Below are 20,185 nucleotides of genomic sequence, written 5' to 3'. Positions count from 1 at the left end.
TGTACAGAACCTTAGGTTCCATGCAGGATGCTGTCACTTTGCAGAGTGATTTGACTAAATTGGAAAATGGGCAGCAAACTGGAAAATGAGGTTCATTGTTGATAAATGCAAGGTTATGCACTTTGGCAAAAATAATATAAAAGCAAGTTATACACTAAATGGCAGTGTGTTGGGAGTTTCCATAATCTAGGGGTTTCTGCAGATAAATTGTCTAATTCCGGGCAGTGTCATTCTGTGGCTGCTAAAGAAAATAAAGTAATGTCTTGCATAAAAAGGACATAAAAGCAAGGGATGAAAACATAATTTTGCTTCTTTATAGGTCCCTGGGAAGGCCACATCTGGAATATGCTATGCGGTTTTTGGCTTCACTTCTTATAAAGGGGTTGTTCACCTTCCAAACACTTTTTTCAGTTCAGTTGTTTTTAGATTTTTCACCATATACAAAGACTTGTTTAAACTACTTTCCTCTTTTATTTTTTACCATCTCCCCAAAATTTAAGTTTAAAGTTTAATGTTTTTGTTCCTGTTGTCTGTCTGGCAGCTGAACTGTTACCATTTGCTACATTTAGTCGATACATTTGACCCCCCCCCACCCAGAGCTGCTTTAGAAAGTGAAAAATGAAACTTTACACTTCAATATTAGAAAAATGGTCACAAAGTGATTGGAAAAAGTATTTATTTCTGGTGAACTATCTGAAAACAACTGAACTGAAAAAAAAAGTGTTTGAAGGTGAACAACCCCTAATTAAAATGGATATAAATGAGCTATAGAGAGAGCAGAGACATGCAGCTACACTGGCAACAGAGATGGGCTCATATTATGAGGGCAGACTGTCAAGCCTTGCGAAAGGGACATTATTACAATTTACAAGTACATTAGAGGACATTATAGACAATTAGCAGGGGATCTTTTTACCCATAAAGATGATAACCGCACCAGAGGCCACCCCTTCACACTAAAGGAAAAGAACCTTCTTTTGAAGCAGTGTAGGTGGTTCTTCACAGTGAGGTTGTGGCAGGGCCGGAACTAGGGGTAGGCAGAAGAGGCATGTGCCTAGGGCGCAATGAAATGGGGGCGCCAAGCACGTACCTCTTCCTTCAGCCTACCCCTGGTCCGGACCCTTTCTCTTCCATCGGCACTGGTTCCCCCCTCCACAAATTTAAATATTGACAGATGCGCATTTTGGGAAGCATGCGCACTCCATGATGTGTATCCTCCATGACGCGCACACTCTGTGACGCGCGCAATCCCAGACGCGTGCGTGCATGCATGCGCACTCGGGAGCTGTGCCGGCAAGGGGGTGAATCGGCCAGCCGGGTTGCCTTGGGCGCCCAGGTTGCTTGGCCCGGGCCTGGGTTGTGGATGCAATGCCAGATGTTGCTGTGATGGCTGATTCTGTTTATGCTTTTAAATTAAAATTATTGTATGCTGCAGCACTTATCTGCTGTGTATCCTGTGCCTTTTGTCCTTTCTAAGCTTTGAATGGCTGCCCCCATGGCTACACAGCAGCTTGTTATATATAAACTATAGTTGTGTTGTTACTGTTCCTCTAAGTGTGGCTTGGATGATTTTTTGGATAAACAGAAGGCTAGTGATATATAGTGATCTATAGTTAGTATATATATGGGTATATTTAGATATACAGTGCAGCGCAATATGTTGGCGTTCTATAAATACATGTTAATATGAAGTGTATAGAAAGGTCAGTGTGAGTGCGTATTGATGCTGGGTTTTATTTGGAGGGGTTGAACTTGATGGAGTTTAGTCTTTTTCCAACCCGATTTAACTATGTAACAGTCTAAACTTTAAACAGCCCCAGTGAAAAGAGACATATTTGTAATTCATCTTTATTATTTTAAATAGTTAATTTTGAAGCTACAGACCATATAAGCGGTGGATCACTGCTGCTAGAAGTCTTTCTCCTCTGCTATCTGCTGCATCTCTGGAAGGGATTGCGGACACAGATTTCCATTCTGCCCATACAGGAAGCGGACACTGAACTGGTTACTGCACATGCCTCCCTCTCCTGCTTCATTTGCATTTCACTAATCCTATAGGCTGAATTTTGGCAGCCAATCTCATCAAATATATGCAAATAAAACAGGAGAACAAAGGCATACACAGAGCCAGTTGAGTGTTTTTTTTTTTAATTTGGCTGCATGCCATGTCATGGGCTGTGAAATCCCCTACAGAGAGTGTTAAGGGTATAGAAGAGATGTTTAGCAAACAAACAGTTTTCTAAATCACCCTCCTGTTTCATGCTTTTCATTCAGATATTTATTATGTTAGGGTTACATAAGAAATAGTTATTTGTTAAATATAGCAATATACAATTTCCCATCAATCAATATCTAAATAATTGTTTCTATGGAACAGAATGCTAACAATGCTTTTATGGATGTAGATCCTAATGGGACATCACTAAACGTAGACCTCACATAAGAAATGTATGGGCACTCCTGCTATAAGGTGTGCACTCATGCACACACATTTTCAGGCCAACATACAAGTAAATTGAAGACAAAATTTTAGATTAATTCTGACCTAAACACAGTTTTTAAAAACTGCGCACTAAATATTTTTTCACACATAGCCGAGAAGGAATTAGAGGGAACATTGGCAGGGCTGATCCATGGCTTATCAGGTTTGTAGCTTCAAAACAAAACATTTAAAATAATAAAGATCATTTACAATTTTTTTTCTCACAGAAGCTATTCAAATGTAGTCTGAGGTGAAAATCTCCTTTAAGTGGCAGCATAGGGCAGGCAGAGTATGGCACACACATTTATATAATGAATTCAACCACCCAATCTGCACAAGCTTAGCATTTCACTTCCAAAGTTAACTTACCTTTGTGTCTTCACATTCACTCTCTAGTGTAGGAGATGTTGATTTCAAAATGTTGGTTTGACTTAAGCTCTCCGATGTACTAGCTGTAGGCATCACATTCTTGGTTGAGTGGGGGCTCAAGGGTGTTGCATGGCTTTCTTCTGCTGCAGAACATGTCACAGATTTGGCAGTTTTTACATTCAGCTTCCTATTCTTACTAGGAACAATCTTCTGCTGAGTTTGGAGAGGCTTCTTGTCATTGCTAATATTATTATGCACATAAAACGGAATACTGAGGGAACTTGAATTTGGCTTGGTGCAGATGCCATCGCTCAAGGTTCGTAAAGGATTTGCGCTGCTGTGGCCTTTGGTAATAAAAGGTGACAATTTTCTCAGAACTGGGATTCCTGATTCTTCCTGGGATGAAAGGTTTTTTCCTTTCTGCCCCTTGTAGACAAAATTTTACAATAAAAATCATAACAGAAACAATATTTCTGTAAGATCAGATAACTTGACTAAAAACCATTGTGACTGAAAGGACAGAATATTGTATCTGACGTAATACCCTTAGCATTAAATAGCAAATACTGCTCTCTTGCTTGAGTACAATAATTATGAAATATCTTCAGAACCCTTTGGTGATTTTCACATATTGAATCACAATCCCTAAACACCAAATTTGGTCCATTATCCAGTGTATCATCGGTTATCAAAACAAATATGCTTGCATTAAAGATATCCTGTATCATGGCTTTCTGTTTTTGATTGTGGGCTGCTAGCTCAATCCAGTGGCCAGAATGTATAATTAAACCATGTAAGATTGTACACTGAAATGTTTACAGGTGTTTAAATGTCTAAACCCTAAAAAAACAAATGTGGTTAAAAATGCCATATTTTATATAATCCAGTTATTGTACCAGTTTAAAGTTTCAGCATCTCTATAGCAGCAATGATCAACTTCAAACTTGTCACAGGGGGTCACCATCTTGGAAAGTGTCTGCGACAGGGTCGCCATCTTGGAAAGTGTCTGCGACACTCATGCTCCGTGTGCCCTGAGCAGCTTCCCTAAGATAAGCTTACGAGTTGTTGCAAATTTACAATCATAAAATAAATTGGGTTCGCTAATGCTACAAAGCTGATAATTAAATTATGATGCTAAATGTTTTCTGAGCTGACATGTAGTAATTATCTGTATTAAGTAATTATCAGCCTTATTTTGTGACATTTCGATTCTGTATATACAGTATATTGTGAGTTGGTCCCTAAGCTCAGTAACTGACAACAGCTCAGAGCATTTACAATGAATCAGCAGAAAAGAGGATGGGGAGCTATGGGGGAATCTTTGGAGGCACAGATAAAGGGCTGTGGTTGACTTGGGCTGATACAGAAACAAATAACAAAACACTTTGCAGTTTTGGGATTTCAAAATCCCAAAAATATACTTAAAGGAAAAATATACCCCCGAACAATGTAGGTCTCTATAAAAATATATTACAAAAAACTCATATGTAAAACCTTGCTTCATGTAAATAAACCATTTTCAGAATAATATACTTTTTTTAGCAGTATGTGCCATTGGGTAATCATAAATAGAAAATTGCCTTTTTAAAAAATAAGGGCTGCCCCCTGTGATCTTAGGGTTCACGGTGCATGCAAATGTTAGGTAAAATGAGGCAATTAACAGACATAATTCTGTCCTTTGCCTCCACACTTCTTCCTGTTACAGTTAGAGCTGCAGTATTTCTGGTCAAGTGATCTCTGAGGCATCACAGAGACCATCACAGAATGGTGGTTCAAGGCAAAAGATATTTAGTTAAATATATTATATAAATATATTGCAATATATGGACAAACAATCCCTGTTTTGTTTAAAGGGCAAGGCATTTTTTAGTAGCTGTATGCACAAAATGACAATGTCTTAATATATTGATAATTGCTTGGTTCAGTGCAGAGGACCTCTTGTATTTGTCAATATGTATTTTGTGGTCACAGCCTCATTGCACCCCCGCCTAATAGTTTTAAAAATTAGTGGTGAGCACAACTTTCCCTTGTTTGTTTACAATTTTAGCAGCTATCCAGTTTCAAAGGCAGGCTGAAATATGTATAGAAGAGAGAGAAAATAATTAAAAAAAGGAATAACAATAAACATGCAGCCTCACAGAGACTTTTTGCTGCCAGGGTCAATAGGGGTCAGTGACTCCTATGTTAAAGCTGTAAAGGGGCAGAAGAGGAAGGCACATCTTTAAAAGCTATACAAGATTAAGATCAAATGAAATGTTTTTAAATATAGGACATGTTATAACATAGTAAAAGTTCCAGTGCACTACCTCTACCTACCTTTTCCTCATACAGGGATGAGTGGTTCTTTGTTATGTTAGCTGAAGAAGGAATGGCATGAATACTATGTCTAACTTGCAGCTTACTTGTCAAATTGTCATGTTTCCTGTTTTCAGAAACCCTGAATAACAGAAAGAATTTAAAAGGGGATTAATACCTTTTGAATGAAATAAAACACTAAATAAAATAGGAAAATTACCTCCTTTTTCGACCAGTGGTTAATTCAGTGGGGCTTAAAGCGATAATGAAATCATAGGAACGTGTCAGTATCAAGTAGGTGCTGCACCTGCAATATTTCCCCTTAAAGCCGCCCCCAGCCCCGCGAACCTGCGTTAACCTGACCCTCCGACACTGCTAAAAGATCTTCTGTGCTGTTTCAGTGACGCTGGGCTGGGGACGGCACAATCCATCCATAGGCAACTTACGAATGAAAACAGGACTTCAGCCTATGGAAGGATCACTCCGCCCCCAGCCCAGCATCACTGAAGCAATGCGGAAGATCTGTTAGTAGTGTCAGCCAGTCTGCTGCGCCAAGGTTCGCAGGGTTGGGGGTGGCTTTGAGGGGAACTGTTCCAGATGCAACAACTACCCTGTACTTGATACTGACACATTTCTATGATTTCTATAGGAATGTGTGTCGGTATTGTTTTAAGTAAAAATGGAGAGTAAACATTATCCAAAATGCAAAAGCTAAATCTATGTATATTTCTGTTTATAATATTTCTCTCTTTCCAGCAGTGTTCCGTGGAGTGACTGCACGTTCACCAAATAAAGCTTGGGGAAGAGATTACCTACAAGCAACAGTCCTAGATTCCTTACAAGCAAAGTCTGTACAATGGCTATTGTAAACAACGGTCCAATATGCATGAAACATTTCCAAAGATTTAAAATTTATTTCCAAAGATAATTATATGTAAAAGTAGTATCTGTCTGTCCCATTTTATACTCTGCATTGCAGAAAATATTGAAACTTAGCATGATACTCATGATCACTATGCCTTAAAAAAATGTCAGCACATCCAAAAATTTAGATCTGAAAATGCAAAACCTGAGAAATTAAGAGGTACCATCAGAATCGTAGATTGTCTATAACTACTACCCCACGTTCCAGAAAAAAATCTATTTTTAAACATTAAGTGATTTTATTCATACACCATGGCACCATTCCAAACAAGTACAAAAAAAAAAAAAACACACTCAAGTTCCCCAGCATTGCATGCATTACCTTAAATAGAATAGAACATAGGCTTGCTGGTTTAAAACAACCTTGATATTACTGGCATGAACGAGGGAATCATTCATCTGGAACCACTGACCATTACTGGCCTGCAAACAGAAAATAAAATAAGGCAACTGATAAGACAGGTGAATTACACCTAAAAGAAAAGGAAAAATCACCGGGCAATGTCAAATAGTTAAACATCCCAAAGAAATTATGAACCCTTACCAAAGACCCCAGGCTGGTGCTCTTGTTAGCTGAAAATTTTTCCAGCCCAGGTACTACTGTAGGAGCACTACATCATCTTGTTACCTAGGGATCCCTTGTGGCCAATGTACACTGTGCAAATGCATAATAGCCACATTAAAAGATACATTTTGAAGGGGTTTTTTTTTCTTCTTCATTCTGCATGTGCACCTAGCTAGGTACCGGTATATTGATCCACTAAGAGGAAGGCAACATGGTGTTCCTAAAGTAGTATTCCATGCACCAAACAGTTTTAATTTAGATTTAGATTTAGTTTAGCAGTGATATTAAAACAGTGACACACCATCAGTTAATGAACTACAACGTAAACTAGGAACCTGCTGACGAAACAGTACTGGCAAGTTGGCTGCTTTTGGGTTTGCTAGAATAGATCGTTCACAAGCACACCCAGACCTCTGTTATTTCTGCCTGGTGTACAGGTGAGTAAGGGAGATGGCGCTCACACAGTAGAAATCATGAATTGCCTTTTGAATGCTGGTACCTGCTTTTCTTGGTTGCTTTTGGTTTTGCCCCTGGCTACACCACTATTGGCCGAATTGCTGGAGAGGGCAGTGAAATGCAGGACCTGTATAGTTACATAGTTAAATGGGGTTGAAAAATAAAGTCCAATTCAAGTTCAATTCTCCCAATAACAACCCAGCATCCAACACACCCCTCCATATCTTCACATAAATTACAATAGTCTTTGATATCATGTCTGTCCAAGAAATCATCCAAGCCGCTTATAAAAGCATTAAGAATCAGCCATCACAGCATCACCCGGCAGTACATTCCACAACCTCACTGTGAAGAACCACCTACGTTGCTTCAAATGAAAGTTCTTTTCTTCTAGTCCAGGGGTGTCCAAACTTTTGGCTCGCAGGGCCACATTGGAAAAAGAAAAATTGTCTGGGGCCACACATGATATACACAAACACGTTTGATTTGTAAAAGTAAAGGAAATACACAGAAAAGAAATACAATACCAGTTGGATAACCAGATGGAGCTATACACTGGAATATGGGACACCTGGATATTAAATAGACTTATTATTATATTATTATTACTAACTGGGCAATGGGCAGAGTCCCCCCTCCTCCTATATCCTTTGCGACATGACGTTTCCTCGGGAACCAAACTGGGCCGCATTCATATGCATCCTGGGCCGCATTTGGCCCTCGGGCCGCAGTTTGGACACCCCTGTTCTAGTCTGAAGGGGTGGTCTCTGATGCAGGGATTCTCTTTATAGGTAAAAAGGTCCCCTGCAATTTGTCTATAATGTCCTCTAATGTACTTCATGTCCCATCGCAAGTGCCCTTTTTCCCAGAGAAAACAACCCCAACCTTGACAGTCTACCCTAATAATTTAAGTCTTCCATCCCTCTAATCAGTTAAGTTACACGTCTCTGCACTCTCTCCAGCTCATTTATATCCCTCTTAGAGGAACAGTTAAGTGTGAAAATAAAAACTGTGTAAATAGATAGGCTATGCAAAATAAAAAATGTTTCTAATATAGTTAGGCAAAAATTTTATGTATAAAGGCTGGAGTGACTGGATGTGTAACATAATAGCCAGAACACTACTTCCTGCTTTTCAGCGTTATAACTGTGAGTTAGTCAGTGACTTGAAGGGTGTAAAAATATCTGGAACGGTCCAATTCCTATGACGGACGAATGGCTAGTGTCAGAGGGTTGATAGTTGTCACCCCCACCCTCTATGACGCCATAACGCTATATGGCCCAAGGCAGGATGGACTAATGGTCTACTGTGGACAATGGTCACTCATATAGCTTATACTAGGCCATACAAACAAAAGATCATCACTCTGTTACTTAAATTCCAGAGTGTTAGCATAACGCCAGTCTGTCTGTTGGGGCCCCTTACTGCTGAAGTGCTGCTCAAATTACTTGAAATACCACAATGGCCTTGGTTAGCCGATAGCTGATTGCGAGGCTGTGGACCGTTGGAGCTAGGCACAGTATGTTACAACATTCCTTTGATAACATGTAAGACTAAGTAAATCATTTAGACATTAATTGTACAAGGAGGAGACAGACTATGTATGGTATTTCCGTGAAACCCTTGTCACACTTATTGTAAAAGCCTTCTGAAAGCTATATAATGCCTGGACCAAGAGGTGTGTCTTTGGTAAGTCCTTGGCTGACATTCTGTGTGTTACTCCAACAGCTTACCCAGACAAAACTGTTATGTTGTATTATGTAAGAATAAATTGCCTGACTATTACTAAAGGTTATGTTGTATTATGTAAGAATAAATTGCCTGACTATTACTAAAGGTTTTCCTTTACTGAGTTTTGTCTTACACGAGGTCAAAATGGTACTACTAAAAATACCATCAAGGGGGCCACATAGTACATATCTGTTCAGTGAATTTGCAGTTAATACTCAGCATGCAGTTCAGATTCAAAAGCAACAGATATGACACATGTGGTCCCCCTCAAGTCTCTGATTGGTTACTGCCTGGTAACCAGGGTAACCAGTCAGAGTAAACCAAGAGAGCTGAAAAGCAGGAAGTAGTGTTCTGGCTATTATGTTACACATCCAGTCACTCCAGTCTTTATACATTACATTTTTGCCAAACTACATTAGAATTTTTTTTATTTTGCACAGCCTATTTGTGCAGTTTATATTTTCACAATGAACAATTCCTTTAAGGACTGGAGTCCAAAACTGCACTTCCTACCTCAAGTGAGGCCTTACCAGGGACCTATAAAGGCATAATTATGTTTTCATCCCTTGAGGTAATGCCCTTTTTTATGAAAGACAGAACTTTATTTGCTTTAGTGGCCACAGAATGACACTGCCCAGAATTAGACAGCGTGTAATCTACAAAAAAAACCCAGATCCTTCTCAGTTAAGGAAACTCGAACACACTGCCATTTAGTGTATAACATGCATTTATATATTTTTGCTAAAGTTCATAACCTTGCATTTATCAACACTGAACCTCATTTTCCAGTTTGCTGCCCAGTTTTCCAACTTAGTGAAATCACTCTGCAAAGTGGCAGCATCCTGCATGGAACCTATAGTTCTGTTCAATTTAGTATCATCTGCAAAAATAGAAACAGTTTTCAATGCCCACATCCAGGTTATTAATAAACAAGTTGAAAAGCAAAGACCTAGTAAAGAGCCCTGCAGTACTCCACTAACAACACAGGTCCTATCAGAAAATGTTCCATTTACAACCACTCTTTGTAGTTGATCTTTTAGCCAGTTCTCTATCCAGGTACAAATATGATGTTCAAGGCCAACATTCCTTAATTTAACCTAATTTAGCTAATTTGAATGCATGTATCTGCTTAATACTGATTACTGGTAACACTAAATTGGTTGGATTAGCTTGTTAAGCCTTGAACTGCATAGGCAGGTGTGTCCAAAGGTATTAATTGCAAGTTGTGTTTCTGTTTTACTCTCTTCTGAAGAGTGATTGCATGGGATACTCAAAGCAACTCTCAAAAGATCTAAAAACAAAGTTTGTTCAGTATCATGTTTTAAGGGAAGGCTACAAAAAAAAAAAAAAAACTCTCTCACAGGTTTAAACTGTCAGTTTCAATTGTAAGGAAAGTAATCAGGAAATGGAAGGCCACAGGCACAGTTGCTGTAAAACCCAGGTCTGGCAGGCCAAGAAAAATACACGAGTGGCATATGCGGAGGATTGTGAGAATGGTTACAGACAGCCCAAAGATTACCTCCAAAGACCTGCAAGAACATGTTGCTGCAGATGGTGTATCTGTACATCTACAATTCAGCGCAATTTGCACAAAGAACATCTGTATGGTAGGGTGATGAGAAAGCAGCCCTTTCTGCACTAATGCCAGAAACAGTCACTTGTATGCAAAAGCTCATTTAGACGAGCCACAGTCATTTTGGAACAAAGTGCTTTGGACTGATGAGACAAAAATTAAGTTATTTGGTCATAACAAAAAGAACACTGCATTCCAAGAAAAACATCTGCTACGTACTGTCAAATATGGTGGTGGTACCATCATGCTGTGGGGCGGTGTGGCTAGTTCAGGGACTGGAGCCCTTGTTAAAGTCGAGGGTCTGATGAATTCAACCAAATATCAACAAATTCTTCAGAATAATGTTCAAGCATGGTCACAAAGTTGAAGTTACGCAGGGGTTGGTATTCCAACAAGAAAATGACCATAAGCACACTTCAAAATATACAAAGGCATTTATGCAGAGGGAGAAGTACAATATTCTGGAATGGCTGTCACAGTCCCCCGACTTGAATATCATTGAAAAATCTATGGGATGATCATCACATTTAACTGAACTGGAGAGATTTTGTATGGAGAAGTCAGGGAATCTTGAGATTTTGTGGTATTTTATAGCGAATGAATCCAAGAGCTCTTGCTTCCTGCAGTATTCTGTCTTGGTCCCTGTAGGAGGATAAGCTATGATTGGCCAAGGAGGGGCTCTGTGAGCTCTCTCTATTAGGAAGCATTGCGAGAAGGGTTCCCTGTGTAGTTTTTATTATCCAGTTTTCCATAAATTGTTCCACGTCCTTGCCATGTTCAGGGAGACTATACCAATATTATTGTGCCTTAGATGATTTTCCAGGTCGTCTGACTTGGCTTGTAGTGCTGCAATTTTGCAGGCTCTATATTGCCTTTTGGTGTGCCAAGGTGGTTTTGCTGCTACTTCTGTTATGGAAATTCAGTTACCGGAGACCACTTGTGGTAAAATGATAATGTTTATTTGACACAAGCTCCATGGATTCTGAATTCACCAAGAGTCAGAATATTAAAGAAAGAAAGTTTTTAGAGAGGGTGATAGGAAAATACGTGGGTTGAACCTCAGTGCTACTAGTGCCTACATGCATGCGTGTGCCAGGTTGGATGCGATCTTCAGTCGAATCGGATACACAGCAGTCAGTTATTTGCACCTAGCACTCCCCAGCATGCACAGCAAACACACAGCTTTAGGTTTAACACCTACTAAATACTTAATTCACAAGCAACACTTAGATCACATGCAACACTCACTTAGCAACTCCCACATTCTCTGTGAAGTCAGATTTATTGAGGTATCAAACCCTCTTTCCACTAATTTTTCCATTATTTATTGACACTCATAAGCAATGCTAATTATTTTCCGTTGCAGAATTGACTCTTTTGCAGACCACTGGTACATGACTTAACAGAACCAATGAAATTTATGATTATTAATCTGCATTAAAGGTTACATATAGGTCACGTTGATCGTTTTTTGCTGATAGTTCTACTTTCGTAAGTAGTTTTATTTACTTGAAGTTCCTAAACCTGACTGTTTTGCCAACCTGACTGTCCCATCTAAGTCTGTCTGTTAGAGTTTCTAAAGCTAACCGACTACTGCTGCACAAATATGGCAGCCCCTCACAGAGGAACATGGGGGGTAAGAAAGGTAATGTAAAAGCATCACGCAAATACATTTATGGAAATATTATAAATAGCATTCAAAGATAATGTTATGATGGATATAAAAAAAGGTTATTTTCTGGTGTCAGTATCGCGTTAATGGGGGCACAATGTTGTGGGTGAAATCTGCCTGTACAGAATCAGCCATTACACTTGCAAAGTCAATGTAAGTTAGATTGATCAGATGTCACCTCTTAAAGGTATTGTTTAGTGTAAAGATAAAAACTAGGTAAATAGAAAATAGGCGGTGCAAAATAAAAAAATGTTTCTAAAATAGTTAGCCAAAAATGTAATGTATAAAGGCTGGAGTGATTGGATGTGTAACATAATAGCCAGAACACTACTTCCTGTTTTTCAGCTCTCTTGGTTTCTACTGATTAGTTACCAGGCAGTAACCAATCAGTGACTTGAGTTAGAGCAGGAAGTAGTGTTCTGTTCGACATCCAGTCACTCCAGCCTTTATACATTACATTTTTGGCTAACTAACTATATAAGAAACATTTTTTTTATTTTGCACAGCCTATTTAACCGGTTTTTATTTTTACACTGAACTGTTCCTTTAATGCTGGGTGTTGTGTGTATGAACAGGCCCTCTGTTTTGCATATTCCAATTTTATTCAAATCAGTGTATGGTTAGGGTAGTTTGGACTCTAGCAACCTGGTTGCTGAAACTGTAAACTTGATAGCTGCTGAAAAAATAAATATTGTAAAAATCACAAATAATAAAAAATGAAAACCAACTGCAGATTTTTTCAGAAAATCACTTTCTACACCATACTAAAAGTTAGCTTGAAGATTAATAACCACTCTAATAACCCCTTAGCAGAAACAACCTCCATCAGGTATTTTCTAACATTTTTCATGGAGGGGTGGGACTTAGTTGTGCGATGTTTGAGGGTTTTGCATGCATAGCCCATTTAAACACCTAATATCAACTTGATGGGAGTTAGATCCAGGCTTTTACAATGCCATTCCAAAACCCTGCATTTCAATCTTTTCCTTTTCAATCATTTCTTGGTGAATTTACTGGCATATTTAAGGTTGCACTGTACACTTTCAGTTGAGCTTCAATCGTCTAACCAAATAGTGGATTCTATAAAGAGCTTCCCAGGCCCTGATGCAGAAAAGCTGCTCCAAACTAAACCATCTTAACCACCTTGCCTTCCAGGTGGTAGCATGTTCTTCTGATTAAATGCGGTCTTTGGTTTTCTATAAACAGCAGGGGAATCCTCCTGATGCAGTAACATTCCCACTTTTATTTTACCCAATACTCCCCCAATCATATGCACTCACAATATTAAAATAAGATACAGCATTAAGAATCGTATCTGCCAGTGAACCCCGTCCACCTCTAAACCTCCTCCATGTGATCACTGCAACAATCAGTTCTTTTGATTACACCACTGCAGTTTGTGCTGCAAGGTGTTGCACGATTCACAGGCATCGCCCGCTTTTGCAAAGATCGATTTACTTTACTGTCACTTCCTTCTTATCCTCTATACTATTAACCACTTGATCTCCAACACAATACATATTACTCAATTCATTACTTAATTCATTACATTATCACATAAAAAAAAAAAACCTTACATATTACAAAACAAATATAATAAATGACCATCAATAATTTCCCTATGGGACCAATGCATGCTGCCTCTCCATTCTTCCATTTCCTTCACACAGTCCCTCTCCAGTCTTGCTCCCCATCCATACCAGCCACCCACCATCTCATGTTTCACTCTCGGGCTACTCCTGTCAGCTCTGTCCTGCTTCCATCCTCCATAGTCCCCCTCTTGCACGGTCCCACTACGGTCCTGCTTTCCCCTACCCCTTCCACCCACAGTCTCAAGTTTAGCACCCCCTCCCACTTTCAACCCCAAGTCTCGATCTCTGTCCTTCTCTTTCTTTCCCCCTCCTCCAATCGCCTTAACCTGCAACGGATGATGTCAACCATGGCAAGCAAGAAGGCTAGGGTCACAATAAAGCAAGAAATTCAAATAAAGGTACTTGTCCCAAAAAATGAACTAAAGGGAAACATAAGGAGAAAAATGAAATCAGTTGGGGGGGGGGGGGCAAAAGCATAACATTCTAATAAGTGTCATTTAGTAGTAGTATGTAAACAAAACCATTCTTTACATTGTAAGGCACACAGTAACTATAGATTATAATGCATAATGTACCCCTACTTAAATTTATTAAGATATTAGTAGTTACCTCAGAGTTATGTGTCCTGTATAAAACGGTCAAATAACTCCTAGGTGACATAATATCTTTATAAATTACATTAAGGGGGTACATTATCCACTATATAAAAGCCTAAAATTCATAAAAGCCATGATGCTATTTCTGTTACAATAACACAAATTCACCATTGGTAAATTAGGTTATAAACCTTGGTTTCCTTTCTCCTATTTTTCTTTTCTTTATACTTCAACATTGCTCCTCTTGGTATTTTCTTTATCCTTTCAAACGCCATATCTAACTCATCTTTTGGATGTCCTTTTTCCACTAATTCTGTATTACTATTTCAGCTTCCTCCACAAAATCTTCATCTTTCGTATAATTCCTTCGTACCCTCCTTCTCCATATGGTATATTTTGCAGGCACCTTTTTGTGAGATGGCTCATAAATATATTGTTTATATATATAACACTTGTTCTTCCCACTGTCCCATGAACAAATTTGTGAAGACGGGGGCAAAGGGAGATCACATTGCGGTCCCTACCCTCCGAGTATAGAATTGTGTTTGCAACTTCAAAAAATTATGACTTAAAATAAACCTTATAGCTCTTGTTATAAAATCAATTTAATAGTCAGACAATATTTTATCCTTTTCTAAAAAATATCACATTGCCTCCACTTCTTTCTTCTGTGGATTATTTGTATACAGGGCTGACATGTCACAAGTCATTCACCACCAGGCTTCCTGCAACTGTATTTTTTCTGTACATACTACACTATGTATGCATAGTGTCCTTCAAATACTAGGGCAATAAAACCACCAGAGTACATTATAGATAAATAGCAGAGGACCTTTTTACCCATAAAGTGGATCACCGTACCAGAGGCCACCTCTTTAGACTGGAAGTAAAGAACTTTCATTTGAAGCAACGTAGGGGGTTCTTCACAGTCAGGACAGTGAGGTTGTGGAATGCACTGCCGGGTGATGTTACATAAATTGGGTTGAAAAAAGACAAAGTCCATCAAGTTCAACCCATCCAAATGAAAACCCAGCATCCATACATACACCCATCCCTACTTTTAATTAAATTCTATATACCCATACCTATACTAACTATAGAGCTTAGTATCAGAATAGCCTTGGATATTATGTCTGTCCAAAAAATCATCCAAGCCATTCTTAAAGGCATTTACTGAATCAGCCTTCACAACATCACCCCGCAGTGCATTCCACAACCTCACTGTCCTGACTGTGAAGAACCCCCTACGTTGCTTCAAATGAAAGTTCTTTTCTTCTAGTCTAAAGGGGTGGCCTCTGGTACGGTGATCCACTTTATGGGTAAAAGGTCCCCTGCCATTTGTCTATAATGTCCTCTAATGTACTTGTAAAGTGTAATCATGTCCCCTCGCAACCGCCTTTTTTCCAGAGAAAACAACCCCAACCTTGACAGTCTACCCTCATAATTTAAGTCTTCCGTCCTTCTAACCAATTTAGTTGCACGTCTCTGCACTCTCTCCAGCTCATTTATATCCCTCTTAAGGACTGGAGTCCAAAACTGAACTGCATACTCCAGATGAGGCCTTACCAGGGACCTATAAAGAGGCATAATTATGTTTTCATCCCTTGAGTTAATGCCCTTTTTTATGCAAGACAGAACTTTATTTGCTTTAGTAGCCACAGAATGACACTGCCCAGAATTAGACAACGTGTTATCTACAAAGACCCCTAGATCCTTCTCATTTAAGGAAACTCCCAGCACACTGCCATTTAGTGTATAACTTGCATTTATATTATTTTTGCCAAAGTGCATAACCTTGCATTTATCAACATTGAACCTCATTTTCCAGTTTGCTGCCCAGTTTTCCAGTTTAGACAAATCACTCTGCAAAGTGGCAGCATCCTGCATGGAACCTATAGTTCTGCACAATTTAGTATCATCTGCAAAAATAGAAACAGTACTTTCAATGCCCACCTCCAGGTCATTAACAAACAAGTTGAAAAGCAAGGGACCTAGTACAGAGCCCTGCGGTACTCCACTAACAACACTGGTCCAATTAGAAAATGTTCCATTTACCACCACTCTTTGTAGTCTATCTTTTAGCCAGTTCTCTATCCAGGTACAAATACTATGTTCCAGGCCAACATTCCTTAATTTAACCAGTAACCTTTTGTGTGGCACTGTATCAAATGCTTTAGCAAAGTCTAAGTTAATCACATCCACTGCCATCCCAGAATCGAGGTCTCTACTTACATTCTCATAAAAAGAAATTAAGTTAGTCTGGCAAGATCTATTACGCATAAAACCATGCTGGCACAAACTCATAGTATTATGATTTGCTATGAAGTCCAGTATCTTATCCTTTATTAACCCTTCGAAAAGCTTTCCTACCACTGACGTCAGACTAACTGGCCTATAATTCATCATGTTGTGATGGCTGATTCAGTTAATGCCTTTAAGAATGACTTGGATGATTTTTTGGACAGACATAATATCAAAGGCTATTGTGCTACTAAGCTCTATAGTTAGTATAGGTATGGGTATATAGAATTTAATTAAAAGTAGGGAGGGGTGTGTATATGGATGCTGGGTTTTCATTTGGAGGGGTTGAACTTGATGGACTTTGCCTTTTTTCAACCCAATTTAACTATGTAACTACTATGTAACTATGTTTGTAAGAGACGGTCTATGTGCTTAGATTAGGGAATCATTGCCCTAAGTGTTAACGATGGGACATCCAGGTGGGTTCTGTACACATTTATGGATTTTGGGTAGGTGGTATACAATTGGCATCCTGGGGTTCCATTTAATCAGATATTCCCATTCTTTCTTACTTATTTCTTTGTTTCTAGCTTGTTCCAAAAAATCCTTAAATTTAATTTGAATACATATTGTTTTGTAGGATCCCCTATTAGCTATTCATAAACCTCTTGATTCCCCCACTAATCTTTCTGCTTCTTCCATATATTTCACTCTGTCCATAATGCATAACACCCCACCCCCATCCCTGCCTGATAATTTTATTCTCCTCCTGTAAACTTTTAAGGGACTTCCTCTCGCTGACTAAGATATGCCCCCCCCCCCCTATTTTGCTCCAATTCAAACATATCCCTTTGGACCAACTCCTGAAAAAACCTTAATATATGCTCCTAATCAATAAAAAACTTGTTTATATTACCGGATGAAGCAAAGGCTAGACCATTTTTTTAACACTTTCACTTAACTCCCATTAAGTGAGGATCCCATTAAGAGGATAAATTGAAGATACCATCCCCGATTTCTTCCGGTCCTGATTTTTTCTTGCCATATTGTCCTTTCCTCTCTGCTCCTCTACATCCTCTTTATCTTTCATGTTGTTTGTTTTTCCTGTCTTCCAACTCTACTATTTCCTTCCACATCTCATTTGTCCTGACCACGGTTTCTTAAGCCAATGCTGTGTTCCTCCCCTCTCCTTCAGAGTATCCCCTAAAAAATACTGACAAATCCCTCCCTCTACTGTGGGGCTCCTGGGGGTCATTCCTATAACATATTTGGTCTCGCACCCGTTCTTCTATATCATCCCTTATCCGGACGTAACATTCCGTTTTCTTCATTTTGCTCTGTATTCTCCCTTCTTTATCCACATCCTTTCTCTTCCCCTTATCTTCTCTACTACCCCATTTGGGATGCGTTTACACTTTCGTTTTTACCTGCCTGTCCTCCCAAGTTCTACCGTGTTTCTTTTCATAATCTACTTTTTCTAAAAGTTTATAGATATTCCTTTCCAATTTTTCTTGATCCAGTGTTAAGTCATTTCCTTTACTTCATTCTCCACCTGCTCTTTTTCCGACATACCTTTTCTAATTTATACTATCTATACATCTATGTACTTATTTGAGCACAAATCCAAGACATTTTTCCATTCCATTTTAAATTAGTCAAATCATCAAAATCATATGCACATTCCTTTACCACACGTATTTAGATTTTTAATAATTCTCTAAGGATGCCAAATCATATCAGTCTTTAACTTCTCTTATTAGAATTCTTTCCAAGTTTCATAACAAATGTTGGATTCACTTTCACTCTAACCAGTAAATCCTGCAGCATGTCCCAATGTTGATCACATTCTTCTTTTAATTGTTTAAAAGCCCCTTCTTCCATTTCAGCTGCCATTAGATAAAGTAAAGGAGCAGAGGGTTCATTTTTAGAGCCTATACATATTAGCATCAAAGCAGTTTTAACCTTTTATTCCAACTATGCACAAGGAGAATATATTAAGGTTTTCCAGGAGTTGGTTTAAAGAGATATGTTGGAAATGGAGCAAAATAGAGAGGGGGGAACTTGAATGTCCCTTAAAAATTTACAGGAGAGAAATTAAATTATGAGGCAGGCAGATAAGGGGGGATATGCATTATGAACAGAGTGAAATATTTGAAAGAAGCAGACAGATTAGTGGGATCAAGGGGTGTATGAAAAGCTAAGAGTGGGCCCTACAAAACAATATATAATAGAAAGGATTTTTTGAAACAAGCTAGACATCTGGTTCTATATTTCAGAAACTAATGAAGTAATAGCGAGGAATAATAGGAAGGAAGTGGACTTTAATGGGTACCTACATGCCACTAGACTCACAAAAAAGATGATTGCAAAATATACTATACAGAGAACTAAGGAGGTACGAATGGATTGTAAAAAAGATGAAGATTTTGTGAAGGACGCTGAAATAGTAATACAGAAATTACAGGAGAAAGGACATTCAAAAGGTGAGTTAGATATGTCATTTGAAAGGATAAATAAAATACCAAGAGAAGCAATGCTGATGTCTCAAGAAAAGAAAGAAATGGGAGAAAGGAAACCAAGGTTTGTAAACCAATATAACAAGCATCCTAGAAGAATTGAAAGAGTGCTAAATAAACCTTGGTATGCATTAAAAGTTGACCCTGTAATAGGTGAAATGATAGGCAGTAAACCGGAGATGGTGAACAGAAGGGCAAAGACAATTAGAACAATGATTCCCAAGTGATGTAACACAAAGGAAGAATTGGAATCATTTTACAGAAAAATATTAAAGGGATGCATGCATACATGTGGTAAAAGCTTGCACCACATGTGAACACCTGGGTGGGAGAAAAGTAACCAAACAGGAATTTGAAGTAGCAGGATGTTTTAATTGTGATACTACATATGCAGTGTTTTCGATACAAATATGTGTGGGTTGCAGTACATTGGAAGGACAACTAGAAATGTAAAAACGAGGTTTTCCCAACATATAAAAAATATGAGGAAATGATTAGAACCCCTTACTTTATCTAAGCACTACAAGGATTGTCACGAGGGGAACTCTGAGGTACAGAACTGAGGATTATGGATATAGAAGTTAGGGATGCAGAATCCACTCTTTGGGATTCGGCCGAATTCAAATTTGCATATACAAATTAGGGGCAGGAAAGGAAAAAGAGGAAAAAATTATTTTGTGACAAAAAGTCCTGTGATTTTCCTACCCACCCCTAATTTACATATGCAAATTCAGATTCGGTTCGGCCAGGCACAATGATTTGGCCGAATCCTGGCCAAATCCCGAACTGTGATTGGATTAGTGGGTAAAGCATTCTACAGAATAAATATAGTTTTCACTATTGTGGATAATCCATTAGAAATAAACTTCCTTGGTCCTTCTCCTTTAAGAATAAATAGCCACATGCTGAAAATAAATTGTCATGGGGTGTACTTACTATTCACATGACCATATAAAATTAATCAAGAAGGAGTTTATGAAAGGCAAACATACCTTGACATAGCAGTAATAGTGTCCTGCATGGCAGCTGTAGCCAGAGTGTACTAAGACAGCATAAAGTGCATACATGACAGGATTTCCATTTCTCTGTGACATGTATGGGCGAAGGTTCAAGAATTCTGGGTAACCAACTTCCTAGAAACAATTAGTCAAATTAGAAAATTACAATCAGGTT

At 38.6% G+C, this 20,185-nt stretch overlaps 1 protein-coding gene across 5 annotated transcripts in view; it reads right to left on the bottom strand.

Annotated features, from left to right (window-relative positions):
• The window catches only part of usp36.S (ubiquitin specific peptidase 36 S homeolog), a 146,655-nt gene that overhangs the window by 61,648 nt on the left and 64,822 nt on the right, over positions 1-20,185 (bottom strand). For 3 of the 5 annotated variants that reach the window (XM_018238342.2, XM_018238343.2, XM_018238344.2), the window contains exons 11-14: positions 20,005-20,145; positions 6,393-6,493; positions 5,168-5,288; positions 2,852-3,277 (exon numbers count right to left, since the gene is read on the bottom strand). In XM_018238342.2, coding sequence (XP_018093831.1) covers positions 2,852-3,277; positions 5,168-5,288; positions 6,393-6,493; positions 20,005-20,145 — 789 coding nt within the window. The remainder of the gene's footprint in view (positions 1-2,851; positions 3,278-5,167; positions 5,289-6,392; positions 6,494-20,004; positions 20,146-20,185) is intronic. The other 2 variants (XM_018238345.2, XM_018238346.2) reach the window with 2 other exon arrangements.

Source organism: Xenopus laevis, chromosome 9_10S (assembly GCF_017654675.1).
Source record: "Xenopus laevis strain J_2021 chromosome 9_10S, Xenopus_laevis_v10.1, whole genome shotgun sequence".
NCBI lineage: Eukaryota > Metazoa > Chordata > Amphibia > Anura > Pipidae > Xenopus > Xenopus laevis.
The sequence above is the reverse complement of the archived record's forward strand: the minus strand, read 5'-3'. Positions and strand labels throughout refer to the sequence as shown.